This window comes from Mobula birostris, chromosome 5 (assembly GCF_030028105.1).
Source record: "Mobula birostris isolate sMobBir1 chromosome 5, sMobBir1.hap1, whole genome shotgun sequence".
In the NCBI taxonomy this organism is placed as follows: Eukaryota; Metazoa; Chordata; class Chondrichthyes; order Myliobatiformes; family Myliobatidae; genus Mobula; species Mobula birostris.
In genome coordinates this window covers 42,755,903-42,781,426 of record NC_092374.1, presented here as the reverse complement: position 1 = coordinate 42,781,426, position 25,524 = coordinate 42,755,903, and the positions used below count along the sequence as shown (strand labels likewise).

The window sequence follows — 25,524 nt, the reverse complement described above, 5'->3', positions numbered from 1 at the left end:
AAGGTCACGTTGTTCAGCCAGGGGCCTTCTACTGAATGGTTATTCTGACTCTGAAAACAGTCGATGACATCACCTGTAGATGTTAATCAGCTGACAATGTGAAACAGTACATTTCAAAAAAAGATACATAAAGTTATTGACGATAAGTAAGTGTCAAGGCAGTCCAAAGAGAGAGAGAGAAAAACAACAAAGAGGGAAACACTGTTGCAAACAATAAAGTGGGAGGGAACTGCAAAGAAACCTTGCCATCCAAATTATTGTCATCAGCTCCAGCTTGAGGACATGTTGCCCTCTGTACTGTTGAAATTCTGAGACAGATTTCCTTCCAATAGTATTTATTTCCTGGTAGTGTGAGGCATTCTGCAGTTTGTAGTCGGTAATAGAATCTGGTGCTGTCTCTGTGAAGTTGCCACATCCTGGCAGTGAGTCGTGGGTTTCCACTGGCAACTCCAACTTCCTCACTCATCTCAAAGATTGTCATGGTCCAGTCTGTGAAGTCCACATTCCGGTTCGCGGTCCGGTCCGTGGACTGTGGACTCCGGGTCTTCCAGCTGTCCCTTGTTTCAGTTGGGCTTAATCATAGGGGCCTGATGCTCGTCTTGGGGCTGGCAATATTGTGGCCCTGGGATGGAGTGGGAGTGCTGGTTTGTCTTGTCAGTATGCTCTTAGAGCAACCTGCTGGTGGTAGGCTAGGGCAGCCATTTGTGAGCTCTAGGCCTGGTTGGAGGATCACTGCTTCATGGAACCTTGTTGTCTCTAGTTGGAGCAGTCATTGTGGTATGGAATTGGCGGTTTCTGGGTCCAGCTGAGTGGCTGCCTGCTACTCTGAGCTGGATATGGATTTGGCTGTTTCCATGGCCAGCCAAGGTCGCTGGCTGCCCTGAGACTTGGGGTAAGTAAGGTTGTCCTTGCCATCACCCTGTGTTGGATCTGTCCCTTCCTGTCCTTGCCTCTGTTCGGTAAGCCAGGCTGTCTTTGCTGTTACCGTGAGGCTGGACTGTCCCCTTCCCCTCTCCATCTGAATCCCTGACAGTTTCCTCGGCAGTTTACCTTGGCAGTCATCCGGGCCGGAGTTCCTCGTCCTGCCCAGGAAAGCCTCAAAGAATCCAAGCCTCATCCAGTCCTGTAGCCATGTCATGTCTTTGCCTAGTTCTGGAGTCTGAGCCTGAGTCAAGACCCAGGTTCTGGGTTCTTGCCCAATCTCTGGCTGGGAGTCCCGTAGCCAAGCCTTGAAGAGCCCGAGCCTCGCCCAGTCCTGTAGCCAAGCCTCGAAGAGCCTGAGCCTCGCCCTCACGTAGTTCCAGGGTCTGATCCCCAGTCAAGACCCAGGCTCCTAGTTCCCAGTTCCTTGTCCTGGTCCCACTTTCCTAGCCAAAGTACTAACCCAAGTCTGTGTTCCTGTCCCAGCTCCTAGACTGTGTCCAGTATTGTCCCTAATTCTAGTCCAGTCCAGTTCCCAGTACTTCAGTGTCTGTGTCTTGCATTTGGGTCTGCCTCCAATGCCCCCTTTATGACAAAGATGTCCTAACAGGTTCTTTGGCCACAGTGAGTTAACCCTAGTATGGTGAGTGCCCTGAGAATCTGGGGGAGTCAAAGAGCATGTGAGATAGAATGGGTTACAGGAACTAAAGAGTTACTGGGATAAAAAAGGATTCTCTGAAATGTGGCATAGACAAGAGGCCAAATAGCCCCCTTCAATGTAATAAGAAAAGATGAGAAATATCCATAAAGTAGGCGTTGGGGTGGAACTGGGGTGCGAAGCGCTGTAGAGGTGATCAAGATTGAGTCAGTGAAGGGTCTCAGCAAAGCTAAACTGGGAGTCTTCTCAGCAAATTAAATTAGAAAGCAAGCAATTGAAATTGAAGTAAAATCATTTAATTATGAATGCATTTTGTTTTATAGTAAAATCAAAGTTCTTTATTTTTGATTTTGGAATTTGTACTAAGAAAATAACTCAGGAGTGGGCAGGGAGGGGTGTAGGTTGCCATTGGTATTGCGGTCCAGATATTCCATTCCTTTGAGTTCAGAGGAGTACTGTCAATAAGGATGTATTTTTCTCCCTGGTGTTGATGGCAGTTTACTCACAATGGTGAAAGATCAATAGTGAACAGTGGATATTCAACCACACATCTATCAGGGGAAGCTTTGTATATTGTTTTACACAATTTATCATTGGGGATAAACATTACTTTGGCCTCACATTGCTTTTCTTACAATCTTGTTACCATGATATTATAAGATTTTATATTTAACCACCTTGGTTTTACAATCCATTATATCACCCTGAAGAAAGTTGCCCAGAAAGAACTAGTAGTATGGATTATTAAGAGAGGCTAGACTGTCTGGGTCTGTATTCCTTCTGGTTTAGAAGAATGAGTGGTGGGATGATCTCATTCAAACATGTAAGCTTTTAAGGGAACCTGATGAAATAGATGTTGAGATGTTCTCACCAGTGGAAAAACCTCAAACAAGATGACATATTTACAAGAGAAGAGGTGTGTAGAAAATTCTTCCCTCAGTAGTAACTCTCTGGAATTCTTTGCCCCTATGTATTGTGGATGCTGGATCATTAGATATATTTAAAGCAGTGATAAGTAAATATTTGAAAGAACAAGAAATTGAGGGTTTTGGGTGGAGTTGACAGCAGCATAAATCTGCATGATCACATTGAATAGTGGAGCAGGCTTAAAGGGGCCAAGTGCCTACTTCTGTTCTTATCTCTGTGTTCTTGTATGGTGTCCATTTTCCTAATGTTGGTTATTGTCAAGCTCCCCAGCAACAACAGCGTTAAGCTGACCAAGCAGTGAAAGCTCATTGAAGATTTCCATCTAAATAAGTATGTGAATAGGAGAAGTTTAGAGAGCTATGTGCCAAACATAGGCAGATAGGTCCAGCTTGTGGGCAACACAGTTGGCATGGATAAATTGAACCAAAAGGTTCCAAGGTCCATGAATCCATAAACTCTGACTCCAGATTGCCTCAGATGAAGTGTTTCAGTCATGAGGAAGGACTGGATAAGCTGGAGTTACTTTCCTTGCAATTGAGAATCCTGAGGCAGACCTGACTGATGTGTACAAAGTTAGGAGGAACATGGGTAAGGATAGTCAGTAATACGTTTTCCCATGGCAATTGTTATATCCAATGGGGTTAGGTTTAAGATGAAGAGGAAATGATTTAGAGGGATTGTGGATGAACTTTTTCACCAGAAGGTGGGAGGTCTCTAGGACACACTGCATGAGGGGCTGGTGGAGGCAGAGAGTCTCACAACATTTAAGATGTATCTGGACGAGCATTTAAATTGCAGGGACTATAAGGCTATAGATTCAGCGCTGGTAAACAGGATTTGTAAGGGTGGGTATTTGATGGCCAGTATGGAAATGGTGGGCCAAAAGGCCTGCTTCTGAGCAGTTTGACTCAGAGCTCCATCAAAAAAAAAACACACACACTTCCAGCACCTGCAGCAATGACGAACATTTCTGGAGTGTTTTAAGTGAGACTGAATTGTAAATACCTGATATTTTCTTCATTGATTTTGCTTGATTGCTGTGGAGCTGCTGTAAGAGAGTATAGCCTCTGGAGGCTGTTGAATCACTAACTGCAGCTTTAGAAGTTTAATGTTATATGTATGTGTGTGGAAAGTCTGAGGTGACTGTCAGCTTCATCTTGCAATCATAGCAAATGTTGATGATTCACTACCATCACAAACCAATGTCTGGCCTAAGTTTAAAGCACAGTTTTAGGTTGACTTCAAACTCATTTCAGCCACTAATTTTATAGAAGGGCTTAGAGTCTATCACACCATTTCTCTCCGTGAAAGGCCGGTGGGCTGAAGTATACGCATGCAGGTATACAATCTGACTATAGAGTGGTGTGAATTTGCAGGAGAATTCATTGGTGTACATCACTCTAAAGGCATCTTCTTCCAGAATAAAGGGAACATAATTATCAATTTAATGATAGTATCAAATAAATGCTACAATGCTCACTGTCAGAGCACACAGGCAGTACACAAGGGCAGGCATTAATTAGAGTATGCACTGGGAGCACTGTAATTGGGTAAGTAGAACATAATGATATGAAATGTATGCATGTTCTTTTTTTCTTTGCTTCTATCTACCATATACCTGCTACTGTCTTCCAAATCCAATCCACCTCCCCTCCCCTCCCCCTCCCCTATCTGGCACTATCTTCCTGTCATCTTTCACCTCTTCTTGGTGCACCAATCATCTCAGACTTCTGCCTCACCACTTCTCCTTTCCACTGCCTATCTTCTCTCTACACTCTGATGTACATTTTGACCCAAACAATTCCATTCTCCCCACAGATGGTGCTCGACCCACTGATTTCCTCCAGCAGATCATTTGCTATTATCCTGCTCAAATTCCCTGTAGTCAGTAGTCTGAGAGAAGCTGTTCATTCTGAGAGGGTGGTGTCCTGGAGCTTTCTGCAGCAGAGGCAGAGCCTGTCAGGGATGGGATAAGAGATTCAGACCTGCCCTGGACAGTAAACAATCACAGGATGAAGCTGACAAACGCTGTATCAACAGCTGGCATGAACTCAATGAAGCAAGTGACAGGCAACAATTCTGAGGTCGTTCTACCAGACGCACTTCACTGCATTGCTGGAAATCACAGCAGAATGTTTCTGTCGTCTTGTAGCTTGAACATTTCAAGAGTGGCAAGAGATGTTGACATCAGAAATAAGCATTTCCATGGTCTTGTATGTTACTTTGTTGTCATACTCATAAAGAGTTAAAACAGATTACCTTGCTTTTGTTGTCAATTACATGACAGCATTTGGTGATGACATTGAGGAAAGCTGGGCAGGAAGATCTGGGATTTGCCCATTCCTGATCTTGGTTGATGCTGGAAAGCATTGTGATGACCCCATGGAATCCAGCAATGGTGATGTGAGCAACTGTATCCCTGCCCTTTCCCTCTACAGTTTCAGCTTATCACCATCCGCATCAAAAGTTTCTACTTGCTGACCACTTGCATATGACTGAAGGGGGATGAGAACACTTGAAATCATTGAATACTGCTTTCATTGCTAGAGTGTTATTTCTCTCTAACTGACTCCACATCCTTGTGCACTACAAGATGACTGATCTGCTTGTGTATTCTGACAGTGGGGACTACAACAACATCCTCCTTAACAAACCTTACTCACTCATGTGACCATTATCTTCCCTTTATTCTGGTAGAATGTGCTTTTAGAGGGAGCATAGTATTGGATAAGGGATGCATATCAATAGGTGGACACTGCTTTAGCTGCATTGTCTTGTCACGGGTAATAATCCAACCACTTTTATAAAAAATGTCACCGTTGTCAGGGGGGAAATGGGTCATTTTTTCACACTCTATAGCAAAATAGCATGTACACTGATTATTTTAAAAAGTAATTTAAGCTTTTGTTACAAATTTTGGAAAGAAAATATTCATCGTCACCTGAGTCTGTACCATACTCCTTATACCACTCTACTCTCCTGCACTTCTGGTTAAGTTTTTCCTCTTACACTGACATGTGCATAAATCTGAAGCTCCAATAGATTGCATACTGGGAATCCTAGCGAGGGATTGAGCAAACTAAAGGGAAGGTGAAATTGAACTTCTTTACACATCCTTGGGAATTGAAGTGGGAAGCAGTAGAATGTACAAGTACAGGGGCAGCTCCAAGAGAGTCCAACATCTCAACTGTCTATCTCATCCTAATGCTGAATTCCCAATTCCTGGTTTTTCAGTTCCTCAGGAGTTCTCAAAGACTGGCCATCCTCCACCTTAAACTTAAGGACTTGAATGAGTCAAATTGACATTTTTCTTGCTCTCCTTAAGCACTTCTGTGCTAATTTAATCTGACATTTTTTTTCATTCATCCATGGTAATTGCCCATCCCTAATTTTCACTGGAAAAAGTAATGGTGAGCCACTTCATCAGCACTGAGTCCCTTTGGTGAACAGTTCAAAATTGAGAGATTGAAATTGACATGAAGGTGCTGTTGGGGAGAGAGTTCCAGAATTCTGTCTCAGCAAAGGGGAAGCTGCAGTGGTATACTTCCAGGTCAAGATGCTGTGTGACTTACAGAATAACCTGCAGACTATAAGACCATAAGACATAGGAGCAGAATAAGGCTAATTAGCCCATTGAGTCTATTTCACCATTTGATCATGGCTGATTTATTGTTCCTTTTAATCCAATTCTTCTGCAGACCAACAACCTCTACTTTAAATATACTTAATGAGCTGGCTTTGACAGCCAGCCGTGGCAACGAATTCCACAGATTCATCACCCTCTGGCTAAAGAAATTCCTTTTCATCTTGATTCTATTCTGAGGTTATGCCCTCTGGTCCTAGACTCTATTACTATTGGACTTTACTCCACTACTATCTTTGACTATTGGGAACAGTTTCCCAGGATAGAAATGTCAAAAATATTGATGTTGTCTCTCCCACTACTGGAAACATTCTCTCCACACTCTCTCTATCTCAGTCAGCTTTTCAGTATTTGGTACTTTCAAAAAGATCCCCCCACCCACCCCCACCCCCACAATCTTCTAAACCCCAGCAAGTACAGGCCTAGAGCGATCAAATGGTCCTCATACGTTAACTCTTTCTCACATGCCTGTGCACATTTTGATGAACAAAGCACTGCCATTGATATATGTCATCAGATTGCTGATTGACAGCTGACCAATGGAGTGGTAATTGGCTGGATTGGATTTGTCCTGCTAACTGTGTATAGGATATAACCAGGATATTGTCCACATTGTCATATGGATGTAACTGCACTATAACAGTTTGCCTAGATGTGTGAAAAGCTCTGAGCACATGTCCTCAGTACTACAGCTGAGATGTTGTCTGATCCCATGGCCTTTGCTGCATCCAGTAATCTCATCCATTTGTTGATAGAATATCAAGCAGCAGGAATGACAGAATAGTTTTGTTAAATTATGGTTAGGGTAAACAATTGGAGCCATTTTCCCAGGATAGAAATGTCAAAAATCTTTGAGGAATTGACTTGGATGTAGTGTGAGAGAGGGAAAACTTAAAGGAGATGTGCAAGGTGGAATGCACTACCAGGGTGTGGTAGAAGCAGATAGGACATTAGCCTTTACAAGTCACATGAATATGTAGACAATAAGGGTTATGGGTCATGTGCCGGCTGAAGAGATTTAGTTTAATTTCACATCATTATCAGCACAGATACGGTGTGCCAAAGAGCCTTGTCCTGTGCTGAACTGTGTGACGTTCCATGTTCCATGGAATTGTGCAGACTGACTCTTCTGATGATGGGAATGTCAAGAGGAAGCGAAGATGGACACCTCTCTCGCCCTTTCGTCACTTCAGTCTGAAGACTTGTTAGTGGACGAGTCATTGCTTCTTCTGACTGCCTCTATCACATTAACTTCAAAATCTTTGTCTGCATTTTCAACATTTTGCAAAAGGACACCTCCATGAGCTGTGTTTCCTTCTTCAGCACTTTATCTCAAACCTAACCTCTGAACATGTAACTATTCATTCCATTCCCACATTCTTGTGCTAATCACAGACAGAGCTCACCACCATCAGATTCCAGAGTTGTTGAATTCCTTTCCGATGTCCTTCTGCCTTGCCTCCTGTCAGCTTCATCTTCAAACCTACTCACCACTCTTAGTATTCATGAACATGCCAGCTGTCCTCCTTTAATCTTCCAGTTGAGTTCACAGCTAGCCCCAGTAAATTGCTTGGGATGAACCATACCATGGTGGCTTAATATCCATGGAGTTTACAGGATAATCCCAAAGGCCAAGTGGATCCTGAGCAATTTGGAGTGGTATGAATTTTGATGTTGATTTGAAGCTTCAGATTAAAAAAAGGACAACTGGATAAATCAACTGGTAATGTAGCAATTCATGCCAACACTTTACAATCCCAGTACGAAGATTGGGGCTCAATTCCCATGCTGTCTGTAAGTTTGCATGTTCTCCCCACGACCATGCGGATTTCCTCTGGGTGCTTTAGTTTCCTCCCATGTTCCAAAAGACGAACTGTTGGGTCTGGTGAGTTGTGGGCATGTTGGTGCCAGAAGAATGACGGCACTCTCTGGCTGCCCAGCACATTCCTTGCTGATTTGATTGATACAGATGATGCATTTTACTGTATGATTCAATGTACATTTGACAAACAAAGCTAATTAATATTGAGCGGCACTGGTAATCGAAGCTCTGTCTTTCCATATTGCAGATGGGCAAATTCTGAAGAATAAAGGCCAAATGACTCTTTTCCAAATCTATGATAGTTTTGGTGAACTGAGGAAATGCCCCATGCAGACACACTCACTTTTCCCACATCTACTCTGCTTAAACTGAAAATGATGGTAAAAAAACCCGTTGAATTTCACACCCAAATATGATGATGTCGGTACGTATACCTAAGAGGGTTTGGCACATCACCAAAAAATCTAACAAACTGATAAAAGTATCCTGACTGAGACTGACAATCTGTTGTACTTCCTTGAGATGCCTCATGAATATTCAGAACTATGCTTTAGTTTTATTTATTTGTTTTCAGCTCCATCATCGCCACATTTGCTTTCAAAATGCATTGCGCATTGTTCCCATGAGGCTTCAAGAACCCAAGTTACACTTGGGCAATGCAAAAACAAAAGGAAACCACAGATAAGAGAAAATCTGCAGATGCTGGAAATTCAAGCAACACACACAAAATGCTTGAGGAACTCAACGGGCCAGGCAGGTACTGCCATAGGGTCTTGGTCCGAAACGTCGACTGTGCACTTTTCCATAGATGCTGCCTGGACTGCAGAGTTCCTCCAGCATTTTGTGTGTGTTGCTAGGAAACCACAAATGTGGGAATTCTAACAGGAGGGGATTATTTTTATTTACTGCTGCAAAGACCTCAATGTGGCATTGTTCCTCACTTTGCATCTGACATATTGTTTTGCATCCACAATTATTTTGTCTGAGCAGAGAGGGAAAGTCAGTGTTCTTTTCAGTGCTCTGAATATCTTGCTGCCTCTTACAGTAGCAACTAATATCCGAAGCATGAAACAACTGAATCAGAATCACTTTATTGCCAGGATTTGAAACGTACCAGAATTGATGGTGGTTTGGTGCCAAACATAAAAACCAGACAATACCATAACAGACAACACTATAGCAACCAGTAGTTTGTAAGACAATAGTGCAAACAGCCATGAGCAATTAACAATTAGCAGAATGTCAATAATCAAATTTCAATAAATGTGAACATATGAACAGATTCAGTAATTATCAACAAAACAAGGAGAGCAGAAACAACCATTTAACGGATGTTGTGCAGGGACAGTAAGGGTATTATACCTGAGTGAGTTTTGTTGGGAAGCTGAATAGCTACAGGAATGAATTTTCAGAGAGGATGTGTAGTCCTGATGGTGATGGAATTGTAGTGCCTATCATCAGAGCAAAGCATAGGCTCTGGCCTGTGCTTGGATCAATTTTACAAGTGCAAAGAGCAGGTTGGCATCCGCACTCATTAGCTGTGAGGATCAAGAGGCTGCAAGCACCCGGTCCACAATGCATCAGCCACTGCAACTCACCTCCAGAAAAGTTAGTGACGGTGCAGCTGTCACAGGCATGGGATTTAAGGTGGACTTACTGGCCCTTAGACAAGTGATGGGTTGCAATGGCGTAATATTCTGTCAGCCATCTACTTTCTCAGGAAAGGTGAGATGGACTTCTCTGACGTGTGTAAGATTTTATATAATAATGATGTTACGTAACTGGAAGTTGTGCTGCTCAGAATCAAACAGATTATCAATAACTCAAGTGAAAAATATTACCACTTGTAACAACAATAGTTGGCTATTTTCAAAAGAAAACTCAAATCATCAGATAATAGTGTCCAAAGGGGGACAGTCAAATTGACAGTTTCTGAAACAGTTGCTGAAAGGATATAGTTCTCTCTCCTATCTTTTCTTTGTAAATTTGTATTAGTTTACAAGTATCAAGCCAACACTTCTTGGAAAGTTAAAATGAATCTACTTCATCAAATCTTCCACATAGTGCAGACCAGAGAACGGCAACCCCTCATCCAGCCCACTTTTGCCAGTCACATCCAAAACAACTGGAAGTGAATGGTAATCAACGTACCTTGTGGAGGCATTAACCAGCATCTTCAAGCTGCACGGATTACGAATCATTTTATCTAAGATGCTGACTATTTCTTCAAACTTGGGCCGGCTGTTGCGATCCTTCTGCCAACAGTCAAGCATCAGCTGGTAAAGAGTGGCAGGGCAGTCCATGGGAGTAGGCAAACGGTAGCCCTCTTCCACAGCCTTTATCACCTGTCCCAAAAAAAAATGGCATTTATCGAATGATGACATGAACTCCATATCACAATTTTCCTCTCATTCTTTTAATGCAATCATGATGAAGGCTGTTAATGGGAGGATTACTTTCACAGAAGCTTAAGAAGATCAGCAGAGAAGGGAAGCTTAATCAGCTGTGTAGGTTGACTCTGTGGTTAAGGCGGCGTACGGTGTATTGGCCTTCATCAATCGTGGAATTGAATTTGGGAGCCCAGGGGTAATGTTGCAGCTGTTTAGGACCCTGTTCAGACCCCACTTGGAGTACTGTGCTCAGTTCTGGTCGCCTCACTACAGGAAGGATGTGGAAGCCATAGAAAGGGTGCAGAGGAGACTTACAAGGATGTTGCCTGGATTGGGGAGCATACCTTATGAAAACAGGTTGAGTGAACTCGGCTTTTTCTCCTTGGAGTGATGGAAGATGAGGGGTGACCTGATAGAGGTGTATAAGATGATGAGAAGCATTGATTGTGTGGATAGTCAGAGGCTTTTTCCCAGGGCTGAAATGGTTGCCACAGGAGGACACAGGTTTAAGGTGCTGGGGAGCAGGTACAGAGGAGATGTCAGGGGTAAGTTTTTTACTCAAAGTGGTGGATGTGTGGAATGGGCTGCCGGCAACGGTGGTGAAGGCGGATACAATATGGTCTTTTAAGAGACTTCTGGATATTACAGGAAACTTAGAAAAAATAGAGGGCTAAGGGTAAGCCTAGTAATTTCTAAGGTAGGGACATGTTCAGCACAATTTTGAGGGCCGAAGGGCCTGTATTGTGCTGTAGGTTTTCTAAGTTTCTATCAGAATCAGAATCGGAATCAGGTTTATTTTCACCAGCATGTGACGTGAAATTTGTTAACTTAGCAGCAGCAGTTCAATACAATACATAATCTAGCAGAGAGAAAAATAATAATAATTAATAAAATAAAACATAATAATAAACAAATAAATCAATTATGTATATTGAATAGATTTAAAAGAATGTGCAAAAATAGTAATACTGTATATTAAAGAAAATGAGGTTGTGTCCAAAGCTCCAATTCCATTTAGGAATCGGAGGGCAGAGGGGAAAAAACTGTTCCTGAATCACCGAGTGTGTGCCTTCAGGCTTCTGTACTTCCTACCTGATGGTAACAGTGAGAAAAGGGCATGCCCTGGATGCTGAAGGTCCTTAATAATAGACGCTGCCTTTTTCAGACACCTCTCCCTAAAGATGTCCTGGGTACTTTGTAGGCTAGTACCCAAGATGGAGCTGACTAGTTTTACAACCTTTTACAGCTTCTTTTGGTCCTGTGCAGTAGCCCCTCCATACAAAACAGTGAAGCAGCCTGTCAGAATGCTCAGCATATCTCCAAACAGTGTAACACACTTCTGCAGATGGACTGTTGAAAACATCCTGACTGGTTATATCATAACCTGCTACGGAGCTTCCAGTGCACAGGAATGCAAGTGGTTGCAGAGATTAATGGACACAGCATGGTCCATCACAGACACAGCTTTACTCTCCTTTGACAGCATCCACAGGAGGAAGCAGCATCTATCAGCAAGGATCTCCTCCATCTGAGTTATGCCTCCTTGTCACTACTACCATTGGACAGGAGGTTCAGAAGCCTGAAATCCCACACCACCAGTTTCAGGAACAGCTAAAGCAACAAGTTCTTGAACTGACCTGCACAATTCTAACCCGAGCTCAGCACTACAGGCTACTTCTTGCACTACTGCAAACCTGCATCTTGCTTTTGCAACCTGTGTTCCATTTCATAATATACTTTAGTGTATAATTTACATTCTACAGTATGTGTTGTTTGTACCTATGTGCAAGTGATGCTGTTGTAAGCCAGTTTTTCATTGAATCTGTACCTCACTGTACTTGTCCATGTGACAATGAACTCAACTTGAAGTGACTTTGAATGCCTCATGGCTAATTTGATTGAGACATTTAAAAATAACATGAGATGCCAGGGATAATGATGGAAGAAGGTATTTAAATTAGCATTCAGTGATTTCCAGGCCAAGCGTTTTCTGCCGTGACAGCCCAGACATTCTGATGCTCAGGAGTACTTACATCTTGATTAGTCATTTCCCAGTAAGGTCTCTCTCCATACGACATCACCTCCCACATGACAATTCCGTAACTCCAGACATCACTGGCTGAGGTGAACTTGCGGTAAGCAATCGCCTCAGGAGCTGTCCACCTGATTGGGATCTTCCCTCCCTATCCAGAAAATGGAAGAAATTATCTTCAGTGTCTAAGTATATCTTTCTTTTCATAAGAGGCATAGAAATAAGATGTAAGAGCTGCAGCTAAGTGGAACTGACAGAAGGCAGCTGAACTCTTCAGAGCAAAGCCCACATGCAATGGCTGACTGCCTTCTAATTGGGTGTCTGATTCTGTGCAGATATCCCCAACCTGAGAGACCTGACTCATTGATTAAGCTGGCTGAAGAACAGTCTGCAGCAAGACACAGGAGGAGCTTAAGCTGCACAGAAATAAACTTCTCTCATTCGAAAGCCATGTCCACAATGTTACGCAAGGGGCTACAACAATAGCAAGGCATAGAGGGAAATGGTCCTAATGCGGGCAAATGGGATTAGTATAGATAGGCAGCAACTATAACACCAATGCACTTGAGTCCTGGGGCAAGTACAGAGTTTTGCAGCTGCTCCTGTTTCCTGATGAACTGATACTGACAAGAAATTGGAAAAAAGCACTTCTATCACTCCATAGATAGTAAACAAACAAAACTAATTCACTGTCTGTGTTCTGCTGATAAGTCCAATATTTGTGCAGCATTTCTAAAAGCATCTAAAAATAACATTGTCTGAAAAATACTCTGATCCTGACAAATTGCATCTTGTGCTTACTTTCATGAGATAGGGAGGAAAATAATTTACGTTTATTGTCTTATCATATCTATGTGTACTTCAGATTGAAGGAAATTGTAAATCTAGTTCTTTAACATAAACTAATAGAACTGCCTCTGCTGTACAGAGCAAGCAGATGTCAAATTGGATGGCCTGTCTAGACTCTCTGATCAGCAAGATGTGCTGTGGAACTGACCAACTGACAAGGCAGTCAGAGACTTGGATTAATGTCACATCTGAAGTCTGCATGCAGTTTTCTTTGCACCCAAGCATCAATACAGATGATATGAGATCAGCTGCTAACTTTAATCAGCAACACACAAAAGCGTTTGTAGTCGAGCCTTTTGGTGGTACATTATTGTTCTGCAAAAGTATATTCAAACTCCTCAATGGACAGTCCCTAGCCCGGCTGAAAAAGGAGGAAGGTTGGACATGGACTGGCAAACCCAACTTTTTAAAAACCTAGAGCTACAAAAATGTCAACCAAAGCCCCTGGGAGAGGAAAGACAACTTGAAAGACTGGTCCAGGACAGAGGACTGTGAGCTGCTTTTGGTGGCCTATGCCCCAGTAGGGGTGATGGTCTTAAGAAGAAGAAGAAGTAGTAAATGAATAATGAAATTTCCTCTTGCAGATATTTCTCAAAGCTTACGTCCAACGAGTGGCAAATGTCAGAACTATCACTGATCCAGATGTAAGCACAAAAATCTATGCTGTCCACCCTGTACACTACTGCTGAATAGCTGCACTTGTGGAGATACATCTTTCAGATCTTAAAACAAAAATTTTCTGCCCTTTGAGTCACATATGATAGATTGATTGAGACGGTTCTGAAGAAGGCAGGGTGAGTTATCCCAGAGTGATATTCTTCTCTCAATTCACATTATGAAAGCGGATTGCTTGGTCATTATCACAGTACTGGGAAACTGATGTATGGGAATCGATTGAGCGTTTTCCACAATATTAGGGTGCAAAGACTTCAAAAATATTCCATGGATTACAGAAGAGCTTGGGGATCCTGTGGGGAACAGAAGATATTATCCAAACAGAATTTTTTTGTTTTTTTTTTTGGAGACCTGAAAATGCTCCTGGGAAAGAGTCCTCATTAACACTCTTCCCTCTCTGCTCTGATGTAGGGATTTCATCTGAACTGTCAACAATTCCTCTCTTCCCAGAGATGCTATCTGACTCACTGAGTCCCTCCAGAGTTTGTTTGTTTCACCAAACACTAGCATCTGCAGTCTTGTGACTCCAATCCCTTTAGGTCTCCTTGGGAGATGTGCGTAAGAAATGGAGGTGGGATGCTAGGAATAAATCGACTTGCTTTGCTCCCACTAAGATGCTCTGTCTGCAGCAATTGGAAATACAGATTCTGCTTTTGAGAAGTATTGTGGAATTTCTGGAGGAAGATAATATAAGTGGAATTTGGTGGAACAAGACTCCTTTTCTTTACCTGATCCTTTTCAAGAGGAAACCTGAAAATTTCAGCTACTTCTTTTCCCTGATAATTAAGCAGGGGAAACCCATTTCTAAGTAAAAAAAAAAAAAATGTACATACATTTCTAATTCTGGAACTCTAATTAATAAATGTTCTGAAGTTCTGACATGTAGTTGGAAATAATTGCTTCAGCATCATATGCAATTTCAGTAAGACTGCCCTTTGGGAAAGAAGTCTTTACGATTTTCCTCTGTTCGCTGTGACTGTACAGTCATGTAAAGTTCCACAAGTTCTTGTCCACCCACTTCTTACAGATCTATATCTCCTATTTCGCTGTTTCCAGAATGAACCTCTTGTATGATAAGATGGACACGACCTCACAATCCTATTTGTTCTGATCTTGAACTTTATGGTTTACCAGCACTGCACTTTCTATGGAGCTTTTACACTTTATTTTGCATTGTTGTTGTTTTACCTTGTTCTGCATCAATGCACTGGGTAATGGTTTGATCGGTATGAACAGTATCCAGGACAAGATTTTCACCATATCTTACTATATATATCAATAATAAACTAACACTAATACCAATATTAATCTTCTGTCCAGAGAGAAGCAAGTTAACTGATCTATGTACCCTTTCTACAGACATTAGATCCCTGGTTATACTGGACACCCATTACTGAAGAGAAAAATGCAAAGGCAGATGTAGTTTATCCTGTCCTCACCATTTCCAATAAGAAAAGAAAATAGAGGAAATACTCAGCAAGAATTTAATGTTGGTAATAAGACAACGTTAATCTGTTTCTTTCTCCACAAATGCTGCCTGAGCTGCTGATTGTGTCCAGCATGATGATAATTTCAGATTTAAAATATTTGAACATTCGATGTTTGCTTTTCATTCTCCAGTGCTTTTGTTGTCAAAATGGAAGAGAATGATCCAGATGTCTATCATTTTTATTTCTGTGCTAATTAATTTTAATTAGTTTTACACTTCTCTCAAGGCTATTATTGACAAATATTATTTTAAAATTTAAATTACTTATAAAATTAGGCAATATTAAATAGATACATTCACCGTTAAAATGAAACAACCATCCAAGTTTTCAAAGAAAAAAAATAAACATCATGATATTTACTAGTAATGCTTTGTGATAAGATATGTTGGCTACAGTAATTAAATTGTCAGCATTCCATCCTGACATCAGGCAGCGATTCAGACTCATTGGGATGGTTGGGATGTAAGCCAGCAGAATGCCTATTTAATCAACATTATGTGTCTGTGTATAGAATGGATGAATGCAGAAATACTTGCCCCGTGCAACATAATGCATGGCATAGTGCACAGGCATCACTGCTAAATGCTTTCCTCAAATTAGACTAAAACACCTGTGAGCCACAGCCACACAGACAGCAGAGGAACAGTAATAACTATGGAATGCATGGGCTTCAAAATCAAAGAATCCCTCCAAGCTCCACCGGACATAAGGTCCATTTCATTCCCTGGTTAAGGCATATGTTTGACTACTCTCCTGTGTGGTGCCAGCTGGTTGTGTGTCACATAAATGCAAGTCCTTGTTGCTATATGAGCTGTTTCAAAATAATCCCTTCAAATTTAGCACTTCGATCCTTGCTAAATTCAGTTGGCTTGCAAATTGCTTGTGCACCATCTGTAAAATCTAAGTTCCTGTTTTCTTTGCTTTACTCCATTTTAGACCTTCGGTTTCTCATTACAGGTAACTAAGGAATAGAACCTGACTTTTACTGGTTAATCAGTATTATGAGAGCAACCAAAGCACAATTGCCTGATAATCTTTCTCCTTCCACCCAACAGTCACATATAGACAAGTAAAGCAGAGTAAGTTAAGATTAAATATGCTGTATAACTTCAATTTTCTCCGATGATATCAATTATAGACAAAGTCTAAGATATTCCCTCTTAGTGTTTTTTTTTGTCATGCCACATACTATGCAAAGAAAGACAACAATCGACCCACGCACCTTTGTTGTGTAGGCAGCTTCTGGGTCATCTTCCAGCACTCTGGAAAGACCAAAATCAGAAACCTTACTGACCAGGTTACTGTTGACTAAGATGTTTCGAGCAGCCAGATCTCGGTGGACATAACCCATGTCTGAAAGATATCTCATTCCCGAGGCAATTCCTCTCAACATTCCCACCAGCTGGATTACCGTAAACTGGCCGTCATTCTTCTATAGGAAGATAAAGAATTGTGATAAGCAAGATGTAATTTTGTAAATGAATGAACCAATTCTAAACTAGACATGTGCTGTTTAATGGATCATGTTAAGCTTTCGTCTACCAACAGTACCAAGGTTAATTTGTAGGTTGAGTTAGTGGTAAGGAAGGCAAATGCAATTCATTGAGACCAGAGCTAAACAGGCTAAAAAAAAAGTCTGATTGGCTCACATTTTTTCACTCATGGAACAGTGCAGACTTCATGGGAAAACAAAAAGAAAAACTAGGTAATATTTCAAAGAACAGTGTGAAATAACTCATTTTTATCTCACAAATCAATACTTTTTTTTTATCTGACCAGGATGGTCAAACAAACATCAAAAACTTTTCATTCTTCTAAGTAAAGGAATTCTTTGCATTGAAATAAAGAGGAATGCATGTATTTCCAGACTTGAATTCAAAACCAGTGAAATACTGAAGAACATTTTATAGGCTGACATCCCTTAAGGAAATGAGAGGCACCAAAAGAGATGAACTGGGGAGAGACCAGGTCCAATAGTAGCATTTCAATCAGTCAAGGCCAGGGCCTGCAAATAGTCAGTCATGCTTAGCATGTTATACAGTAATATTTGTGTGTTGGAATTTGGTTCTATAGCTCTTTGGCATACAAAGGCCCCATGGTCAGTGGGGTTCAGGGGCGGCGCTAAGGTGGTGCTAGCTGGGGCTATAGCTCCAGCAGAAATTGCAATAGCCCCACCATAGCACCACCAAGTAATTAACTGCAGCTGCTTTGCTTGCTCTGTATAGTTTTGAATACAACTTGTTTCTCCAGTTGATCTACTGAAACAGCACACCCAATTACCATAGCACCCACGCAGCAATAAAGTTATAAATGCTGTCAGATCCACCTACACTTCTGCTTATTCGTTCGTTGACAAAGTCTTGCCGTTGCTGTCCTCAGATCAGTTAAGCTGATCTAAGATCACTTAAGGGTAGTGATGTCACTCACTCTCACTCACGCGAGAGATTGATGGTATACATCCAGGTGCAGATCCGTGGTCTCGCGAGACTAACGGATGCCCCATGCGCATATTGTGCTTTTATAAGCGAGCGTGGGCCTGACTTGTGCGTTATTTTGGCAGGCGTGAAAAATGGATCGATTTTTAGTCAGGAAACGACCTCATCCAGAGGAATCAGTAGTGTCTCAGCCTGAGCATGTCTTAATTGAAAGTGACATGCAGAAAGGAGTAATTGGGGATGAGGACGACAGCAGTTCATCGAAGGAGTGTGAGGGCGAAGTAGAGGAACAAGAAATGGAGCGGGATTTGGAAGAGAACGTGGATGAAGCTGCTCTTAGTGCGAGTGGGAATACTGTTAGCGATGTTAGCCAGCAGCCTGAGGAAGGACCCCATCGGCCAGCGTTGAAAAAGTACCCTTCGCAACAGTTTGGCAATCAGCAAAGGAGTTTTATTCATGGCTGGTTTGACCTGTACTCCTGGCTGGAATATTCAATCACAGAAGATGCTACATTCTGCTTCGCATGTAGGCATTTCCTGTGTGGAGGACATGGGTTCCATTCTGAGTCTACCTTCACTGTCACCGGTTACCGCAACTGGGGGAAAGCTATAGCAGCTTTCAAAACCCACCATGTAAGTGTAGCTCATAAGTTTGCGATGGAGGCACTGGCCGAATTCAGATTGAGAAAACAAGACGGTTCAAGATTGGGAAATATGCTTGATAAAGGACATGCAAAGATTGTCCAAGAAAATCGTGAGTATATGAGAGCAGTGGTTGAGTCTCTACGCCATAGTGCATAGTAAGGCATTGCCCAGAGAGGACACCGGGAGAATAATGGATCTGGCAATAGGGGAAACTTTGTTGAGTTGCTCAATGTAATTGGGAAGTTTGATAAGACTGCAGCTAAAAAAATAGAGGACAATCCTGGAAATGCAAAAAACACCCATCACGATATCCAAAATGAAATTATGGGTATTATGGCAGATATGGTCAGACATCAAATAAGTGCAGAAATCAAGGAGGCTGGACATTTTGCCATCATGGTGGATGAAAGTAAAGACCTGAGTAGAAAGGAGCAAATATCAGTGGTGGTGCGGTATTTGAATAACGAAACAGTGCTTGATGAATTCTTGCACTTCACTCCAGCAGGAGGGTTGGACGCAGAGTCGCTTCTTAAAAGCATTGAACAGACACTCGCCCAGTGTGCTATTGATAAGAACACGTGTATAGGTCAGTATAGGTCCTCATGCGAACGGAGTTTCTCTTGCCTCAGACGCGTCAAAAACTATTTAAGGAATAGCAGCGGCGATGCTCGGAACAGCAACTTGGCTCTGTTGGCCATAAACAGCCGGAGGACCAAGGCACTTGACATCCAGAAAATCATTGATTCTTTCACCACCAATCACAGTAACAGATGGATTGTGCTTCTCTGAAAACATTAATGGTGAGTGCAGTTGATTTTTTAAAAATTTGGGCCAAGACTAATGGTGATTATTGTCATTATTATTTTGTGGTGGATACCCCATAGTCCTTATGTTTCCTGCAAATCCTAAAATATTACATTTACTGCTATTAAGCCTATTGGTTTTGCTTAGACTTCCAAGCGGTGATTCTGTTGATTTTTGTTTAAATTCAATAGCCGAATTAATTGAGGTATTGCATAGTCAGAGTACGATTTGTCCAACTCCTGGTAAAGCCTCGCATCTGTTGTTTGCCTTATTTGACTTTAATAACGGTGTATCTTTTGGCATTGCTGTCTATGTAATGCAAATAGCAGTGGGTTCGCTTTGTGTTTTTCAGTTGAAATGCACGCATTTGACGCTGATTGTGGAATTGGTGCATGAATCACGTTGTCCACTGTTGCTCGGATGCTCTGTTTGTTTTTTTTGTTTATGCTCCATGTAGCCCAGGTTGTCTCTGACACCATTGACACTGTAACAGTTCACTTCTATATTAGATCTATCAATTGCTGTTGCTTGTGAATCAACGGAGGCATTTATAGTAGGCAGATACTACTTGAAACTGACTCTTTAACGCCTCGCGTCTGGCCTTGCGAATACATATTACCATACAGTGCATCCCTCAGCACCATCACTGAATCATTTTGCCCCTCCGTAGCACCAACAAGAAAAAATCTCTGGCGCCGCCACTGGGGGTTTCTCTCTATCATTCTCATTGGAGACCTTTCCAGCAGACCAGATTCCCATTTGCTCCAGAGACAGCATAGGTTGTTATATGAGAACTGCTTAACCCCTGCCCCCCCCAACAAATAAACAAATACACATGCACGTACGTCAAGGAAGATCACAATATCCCCAGAAAAAAGACATATGAAAAGTTATCACGTCTACAGACTTCATAATTTCTGTTGTAGACAGGAACAGTCCAATCACTAAGAAGAGGAAAGAAGACAATGTGATGGATGCCTGAAAGAAAATTTCCAAACATTGAAGTTGCATCCTTAGTGCCCTATTTCCTGTATGGCCTGGGGATGGCTTCTTATGGGAACTAAGTAAAGTTTTCATTGACAATGATCTGTTCTAAGCAATGTTAATCAATTTCACTCTTCACAACAAACAGATCTTTAGTTCTGAGTTCAGGTCAAACTAGATGACAGGTGGTTTTCGAGCACATGAATTGAGATGAAAATTTAATTCAACATTTATTCTTCTACGTATCTGATCTTTTCATTGCTCAGTTTAGAGATGTATCAGTCACAGTTCAAGGTGTTCTGTCCTCTTTTATCTCTCCCACTCTGCCTGTCCATCATATTCCTTAGCCCTGTTCCTCAGCTAAACCAGCCACCCTTACCTTCAACCTCATTCAGTTTGCACACTTCCTTATCTCCACAGAATACACTTCCCTCTGGCAAACAAGCCCACAGCTTCCCTGAAGGCCAGAATTCTCATTTAATTCATCCAATTAAAATGCCTTTAAAGTTCAAACACCTTGTCATCTGAACTAGACTGGGCAAAGGAGCTGCATACCTTTATCTCAAGGACCTGACACATCTGGAAAAATGATGTGAAGTTACCTTAGTTTCACGTTGGCTACATTCTCTGGCATGCTATGGTGCACCAGTACTCCTTCACTTTCTCAGTCTTTGATACAGTTTAGCACATCATCAGACTCCAGCTCCTCCATTGTGCACATCACTGTGACTTTACGACATGATCCCATATCCAAACAAACCAGAAGAACCTAAGTAGTTGTGACTCAGTGTAAGGGTTGGTGGTGGGACAAAACAGTGTCCTTTGGTATTACATTGATTTAACAGGCTTGAAATTCATGAAATGCTTGCCATTTTTCAACATGTTCTGCTAAGCCTTTCCTGTACGGGGAATTAGATAGCAGACATGCTTTGAATTGTGCTTTGCAAGAATTACAATACTTTCATTGGACCCATATCAGGTGAAGTAATTTATGATACAAGATTATTTCAATAGCTTCTTTTTGAATCTTGTATTTTGCTGATCTTGTACTTTCCTGAAGCAATTTAAAAATTAGTCTTAAAGTTATGTACACTGCAGAGACTCATGGGATAGGGTGGTGGAGCAATATAAACAATAGGGAGCTAAGGCCAATGCTGCAGATTTACACTCATGTTAATTTTATAGTTATTAATAACATGGACCAGAAAACCAGAAGTGCAATGAAATAGTCCCATTTTTGAAGAACTAACCCACATAATTAATGTGGAGTGGATTGATTTTTAAACCGGTAAACCATGAGTATGTTTTGAAATTGCATCTTATATTAATCCATTAATAATTGAATAGGAGATGTTTAAACTAATAAATAGCCAATTGGTTCATAAATAATTTCTTAAGTGTGAAAAACTTACCTTTAAAAAAGTATCAAGAGACCCATTCTCCATATATTCTGTGACTATCATAACTGGTTTACCTTGAAATAAATATGAAAAGGAAATTATTTATTCAAGTTGCTGCAGGAATATTAAGCATGCAAAATTTGCAGTTTCAAGGGACTAATATTGAGAAGCTGTCGATATGCAGGTCACAAATTTACCTGTATGCATTTTAATTTATAGAAAATCATGTTTCTAGAATGTACCCCATGTGAGCGTGTTCATGATAATAAATCTGCTCTATAATTTCCAATGAGTATAATCATGACAAGTATAATGCAAGGCATAATCATGATTGAAATATATTTTAAAATCCAACAGGTCTTTCAGGTAATCCCATAATTGTTAATAACATGCACTAAATTAGGAAATATCTGTGACTATAACTGTTTGTGTCCACAAGCTTTCTGTTCACCATTTACTTGATTTACTAAGGTTAACCAAAGAGGATAAGCAAACACCTGAGGGGGTGCCCTTTTCTATTTCCTCAAGTTATTTGTTTATATGGTGATTGGATTTCAGAGTGCAACCTCATTACAGAGTTAATTGTTGACTCAATGAACCTGCAACAGTTTAGTGTAATGGTTTAGCAAAGCAGAGGTTTTGATAGTTGAATAATTGCAAACACAGATTTTGAAAATGACCTTGTGATTGATGGTTTGTTAAAAAAGTTGTCCAGTAAAGTGTTCCTCCAAAGATCAAAGTTCAAAAGTTCAAATTAAATTTATGATCAGAGTAGATACATGTGACTATAACAGTATGACATCGATATTCATTTTCTTGCAGCATTTACGGGGAAAAAAGAAATGCAATAGAGTTTTATGGGAAAGCTACATGAACAGACAAAGACTGATAAACAAATGTTGTGCAAAGAAAATACTGAGAACATGAGTTATAAAGTGTCCTTGTAAGTGAGTCTGTAGATTATAGAAACAGTTTGGAGTCATGGTGGGTGAAGTTATCCACACTAGTTTAGGAGCCTGATGGTTGTAGGGTAATAACTGTTCCTGAACCTAGTAGTGAGGGACCAAAGGCTTCTGTACCGACGGTAGCAGTGAGAAGTGAGCATGGCCGGGATGGTGCAGCACCTTGATGATAGATTCTGCTTTTTGTTGCAGCACTCCATGTAAATGAGCTCATTGGTGGGGAGGGCTTTGCCTGTGACGGACTGGGCTGCATCCACCACTTTCCATAGACTTTTCCAATCCTGGGCATTCTTGTTTTTGTACCAGGCCATGATACAACCAGTTAGGGTACTTTCCACTGAACACCTATAGAAGTTTATCAAAGATTTTAGTGACAAGCCAGAGCTATGTAAACTTCTAAGAAAGTAGAGGTGCAGTTGTGCCTTCTTTGCGATGACATTTATGTGCTGTTCCCCATAAAGACCTTTGATACCTTAACACCAAGGAATTTAGGGCTACTAACCCTCTCCGCCTCCACTCCTCTAATGAGGACTGGTTCATAGACATCTGGCTTCTTTCTTCTCCAGTCAATAATTAGTTCTTTAGTTTTGCTGACATTGAGTGAGAGGTTGTTTTTGTGGCACCACTCACCCAGATTTTCAGCCTCCCTCCTTTATGCAGATTAGCTTTGAACCTTTGATTCAGCCAAAAAGTATTGTCAGCAAAATTAAATATGGCATTGGAGCTGCACTTTGCCACACAATCGTAAGTACAAAGTGAGTAGAGTAAGGGCTAAGCACAGATCCTGTGCACCTGTGCTGATGGAGGAGATCTTGTTACCAATCTGTATTAGCTGGGGCCTTTCAGTGAGGAAATCAAAGATCCAGTTATATATGGAGGTACCGAAGCCCAGGTCTTGGAGCTTAGTTTTGAGGAGATGATAGTATTCAATGCTGAGCTGTAATCAGTGAAGAGCATCCTGACATATGCATCTTCATTGTCCCAGTGTTCTGGAGCTGAGGTAACAGCAAATAAAAGGGCATCTGCTGTTGACCTGTTGTGACAGTAGACAATTCGGTCACCCCTCAGGCATGAGTATGTATGCTTCATTTTCAACCTCTCGAAGAGCTTCATCATGGTGGATGTAAGTGCTACTAGATAATAGTAATTGAAGTAGGTTTTCATGTTCTCCAGTACCTCAGACTGCTGAAGCAAGAGGTTGAAGATATCCATAAACGCTCCTGCCAGTTGATTAGCACAGGCCTTCAGTACTCAGTCAGGTACATTATCTGAGCCAGATGCCTTCCATGGGTTCACCCTTCTGAAGGATGCTGTCACATTGGCCTCAGAGGTTGAGATCACTAGGTTGGCCGTGGGGGACTTTGGGGTGTTCATAAAGGTGCTTCCATGATCTGTCAGTAAATGTGAGCATAAGAGGCACTGAGTTCATCTAGGAGCAAAAACTTGGTTGCTATTCAGGCAGAGTATCTGCTCCATCTTCCCAACCTTGCCAGTGAGTGTCTCAAGTCCCAAACTGGCTGGTACACCTTGAAATACCTTATCATGAAATGATGGTGCAAATCTGATTCCTTCTTGATATTGACTGTAATGCAAGTAATCTAAATGATTGCATTTTCCAAAGTGAGGCATACAATTATAGTGCATCTTGACAAAAATATCTCAGTCCATGGTTCTGATGAGCTATCTCAGTGCTTTGATTATTAATTCAGAAAATCTATTCCAATATTTCACTATAACTACCACATCACTTGCAGTACCTTTCAATGAAAAATTAATTTGGCCAAACCAATTATTTTCCCAGATTATTTAGGCAAATATAAGTACATACAATTCAGTCCCTGTGTGGTGTTTCATATAAAACCAACTCTAATCTTCACCTGAAGCCAGATTATCAGCCTGGGAATTATGGGAGCAGCTCACATTTGTCTTTTTAAAGTCAAGCATTTTGTGCTTAATTTTAAATAATGCTTATATGCAATCGATAAGTAAATTTAAAATGTATGAGGATTTGGGAGGTGAGAAAAATAAATGCTCAAGAAAACAGATGGACAGACCATAGAAGCAGGAATTGTAAAACTGGGACACTACACTGCTGTTATTAGACCGTAACTAGAGTGTGAAAAGTTTGCATCGGTAGTTTTATTATAAATGGCTCCATAGCAATGCATAAATTTAAATGGAAAAGTGAATAAATTTCAGGTTATAAATATATTGGCCAGAAATTTTCAGTATAAAAATATTACAGTTCCATGCAACATTTAGTTCCATAACATTTCAGATGCTCAGTGCTGTCAAAAGTTGAAGAAATTTGAAAGGAAGTGCAAGATTGTCATAAGAGTTAAACTGTAAGTCAATATGACTGCAGATTGACAGGTTATGAATTGGCTGCAATTATAGTTTTGTCCTTTACTTCGTTAAATCCCTATTTGATTGAATAGGTTTTAAAAAGAACACAATGGGATATTAATATGAAAACTGTATATGTGAGTTACATAACAAAATGATTCATCTTTATCAAGAGTGCATATTCCTTGTTAATACTGTAAAACTCCTGGGTTACATGTACGTATATAATGATAATACATAGACTTCAGGTAATTACTTTGTTCAATAACATGTGTTCCTATTTACTCGTAAAACTTTCAAATCCATGTCACTTTTACATCAGTGTTCAACAAACTGCAGATTATGGTGACTGGCATGAAAGAAGTGATAAATTTTAATGCTCATTTCTGATAAATTATGAAAGAGCAACATTTACCACAGCTATTTATTAATGAAATATATTCTACAGTTTACACTACTCACATGGTGAAGACCACAAAGATCAAATTACTACCTTTAAATAAGATTATATAAGTAACAACATAGCTGTAACATTTTACAGA

At 40.9% G+C, this 25,524-nt stretch overlaps 1 protein-coding gene across 1 annotated transcript in view; it reads right to left on the bottom strand.

Annotated features, from left to right (window-relative positions):
- The window catches only part of LOC140197674 (ephrin type-A receptor 5-like), a 319,085-nt gene that overhangs the window by 3,783 nt on the left and 289,778 nt on the right, over positions 1-25,524 (bottom strand). The window contains exons 12-15 of the mRNA XM_072257973.1: positions 21,687-21,748; positions 16,630-16,839; positions 12,395-12,544; positions 10,123-10,316 (exon numbers count right to left, since the gene is read on the bottom strand). Coding sequence (XP_072114074.1) covers positions 10,123-10,316; positions 12,395-12,544; positions 16,630-16,839; positions 21,687-21,748 — 616 coding nt within the window. The remainder of the gene's footprint in view (positions 1-10,122; positions 10,317-12,394; positions 12,545-16,629; positions 16,840-21,686; positions 21,749-25,524) is intronic.